Source organism: Notothenia coriiceps, unplaced genomic scaffold (genome assembly GCF_000735185.1).
Source record: "Notothenia coriiceps isolate Sejong01 unplaced genomic scaffold, NC01 NC01_scaffold00021354, whole genome shotgun sequence".
Taxonomy (NCBI): Eukaryota; Metazoa; Chordata; class Actinopteri; order Perciformes; family Nototheniidae; genus Notothenia; species Notothenia coriiceps.
Genome location: NW_011354055.1, coordinates 1 through 2,968, shown reverse-complemented (window position 1 = coordinate 2,968; position 2,968 = coordinate 1). Strand labels below are relative to the sequence as shown.

The window sequence follows — 2,968 nt, the reverse complement described above, 5'->3', positions numbered from 1 at the left end:
TGTGTGTGTGTGTGTGTGTGTGTGTGTGTGTGTGTGTGTGTGTGTGTGTGTGTGTGTGTGTGTGTGTGTGTGTGTGTGTGTGTGTGTGTGCCGCTGTTACCAGGCACGGCTGTCACTACCCGATCTGTACTGCGCATGTGCGAGATGGTCCGCCATACTGGACAACTACATACTGCCAAACAGAAGTTAAATCCATTTCTCACTTATTCTGACAATGTACTTAACCCCAAATAAAAGAACCCAATAAAAAGAGTTGTTAAATAATAGTGAAGTCACGTTGTAATAACAATAACTCATCTCTCTCGGTTTTTTTAGTTTTCTTTTTGTGCTTTGCCAAACGCCACTGTGTCAAGTGTCCTAGTTGGGTTGCCGTACGGAGTTGTGCAGTATGGCAGACCATCTCGCACATGCGGAGTACAGATCGGGCAGATCGGCAACAGCGATAATTAAAGTTTCAAAGTTTTGGGGGGTCGTAAATTCCAACAGGAGTCATTTGGGGGGGCCCTGGGTGAAAAAGGTTGGGAACCCCTGCTCTAGACGGCAGTGTTGCTGAACTGCACCCACTGCATAGAATGTGCATTTATGATGCTCTGCAGGAACATTTAAATCACTTTTTTAACCTCTTTATTTTACCCTTAAAGTTTATTTTACTGCCAGAACAGCCATTTCACACACTGTATGACAGTTCCACTGACTGTGCATTCTGTATCTGCTTGTTCAAATACTTCAGGGACACTTATGTTCTCGCCAAAATGTTCTCTCCAGTCGCAGCATCACAAATACAAATAATGTCCTGTGCAAAACGTCACATTCATATTTACCCAAAATTCAATCTGACGTATTTGGTAGCTTTTGAAACTTTGAGATATCCACTAGAGTCACTCCTGGATTTAGCAGAGTTGGACATGAATCCCTCTCAGATCTAATTTCCAGTATTCCTGCAGGGAAGAGGAAGTCAGGAGAGGAGTCGGGGAATGTGTTGAAGAGGATGAAGTGTGAGGCGTCTCTGGATCACCCGCCCTTCTACTACAGCATCCACCGCCACAGCATCCGAGGCATGAACATGCCCAAGTAAGTGACCTCTGACCCCAGCACATCAATGGACCACACTGCTGCACTGGTTGACATTCCATTATTATCATGGACACATCGTCTGTACTTATTTGACTGGATCCAACTGTTCTGCTGTTAAATATTGACCAATTGAGGATTACTACACTGCTGGAAATAGTCCTCAAAAAAATGTCCTCCATCCACCATGTCCCTGGTTGAGGAACTACAGTGAGGAAATTACTGAGACTAAAAAAAGATGAATACAATTTAAAAATATATATATATTTAGGTCTGCAGTAAAAAAAACAACGGGCCTGGAGCTAAAAGCCACACAAAGTCAGAAAGTATTAAGACACTAACACCATGTAGGTTTGCACATGGGATTGGTTGACAAAAAGAAAAATTAAGAATAACACAAGATTTATTCATTGTCCTTTTATAGAAATACTGAAACACAACTTCAGAGGCTTTAGATATAGACATAAAACTGCAGGAACATTTGATCTAACTTTATTATTTCTCTATATTTCTCTTCACAGGTTGAACAAGTTTCTTCAGTACCTGACGGAGGCCGGCTTCAGGGTGAGTCGGACCCACTTCGACCCGACGGGGGTTCGAACCGACGCCACGCTGGAGCAGTTTAAATCTGTCCTCACCAAGTACAGCGTGCCCACGAACACCAACGCCAGCGTCCCTCAGACGAGTGTGAGCATGGACAAGACGCTGTGAGAGAAATTAGAACGTGAGAAAGCCTTCCACGCTTTGAAACTAAATCAGTCGGCTCGTCTGGTTTCTATTCATCTAAAGAAAGTTGCACCGAAACTACGTGGACATGTTTTCACTTTAATATATCTTTAATCAAACCAAAAACAGATTTTTGTATATTAAACTGCGGATCCTGCAGCACAGAGGAGCCTAATTTATCTGCTGTTTCTCTATTTATGTTCAGAGTTCTTATGAAAATCTATGGGTTACAAGTTGTGATTTTATTTTCTAGCTGGTTAATTGTCTTGTTATATTTCTTGTGTGTAAAAAGAAAACGTTAAAAAAACAAAATCAACGCAAAGCCTGATTTGTACTGATTTCCTGTAATCCTTAATTGAGCAAAATACAATTATCCTGTTTTCTGAGCGATAAAATCAATTAATAAATGTTTTATTTTTGTTGCATAAAGGTTTTTTCTCTCTTTCTTTTATAGTAATCCAAGTCACATCAATTACCAAACAGAACATGATGCTATCTCCTCAATGAGAACTCATTTCATTTCAAGCCTTTATTTATGCAGGTGAATCCCATTGAGATCATTGATCTCTTTTTCAAGGGTGACCTGCTGCAAGTAGGTTCCACATGAATACATATAAAACAGAAAAATAAAAAAAAGTACATCATACAGCGAATATTACAGCGATAACAGTTTACATAGCTAGTGACATTTACAGGTTCCCAACAGTTTCCGATTGCATAGCATCTATCCGTGCTTTAAAAACATTTAATGGAACCAAATTGCTCAGTTTCCATTCCTTTTGCAGACTGTTCCAAGTTAATAATAATAATAATAATAACTTTTATTTATATAGCGCTTTTCAATAACCCAAAGTCGCTTACAAAAACAATTAAAAGTACAGAAAGGGGGTGAACAGGCAGAAGACAACATATTGGACAAGAAAATTGAACATGAACATTACATGAACAGGCAAAGGACAACACAGGGGGGGAGCAAGCATAGGACAACGAGCAAAAGACAACATAATGGAAAAGAGGAAAGAAAAAGTTGATGAATGTATGAATAAGAGATGCAGCGTGGGGTGAATAAGAGATACAGCGTGGGGTGTGAGTGAAGTCAGTGGGTTGGGGGGTAGGGTAAGTTGAAGGCTTGGGAGAAGAGGTATGTTTTCAGCTGGGTTTTGAAGGTAGA

The 2,968-nt window shown here is 40.2% G+C and overlaps 1 protein-coding gene across 1 annotated transcript; it reads left to right on the top strand.

Annotated features, from left to right (window-relative positions):
* The first annotated feature begins 911 nt into the window (after positions 1-911).
* On the top strand, positions 912-2,226 carry LOC104953217 (TRMT1-like protein). The gene is made up of 2 exons (XM_010780128.1): positions 912-1,071; positions 1,593-2,226. Exons 1-2 carry the CDS (start codon positions 989-991, stop codon positions 1,780-1,782), a joined length of 273 nt encoding a protein of 90 aa, XP_010778430.1. The 5' UTR covers positions 912-988; the 3' UTR covers positions 1,783-2,226.
* The last annotated feature ends 742 nt before the right edge of the window (positions 2,227-2,968 follow it).

Excerpts from the sequence above, each read along its gene's own strand:
- LOC104953217 (XM_010780128.1), top strand. The coding sequence starts at position 989 with ATGAAGTGTGAGGCGTCTCTGGATCACCCGCCCTTCTACTACAGCATC. Across the intron at positions 1,072-1,592 it reads CGAGGCATGAACATGCCCAA|GTTGAACAAGTTTCTTCAGT; the intron begins GTAAGTGACCTC and ends TTCTCTTCACAG.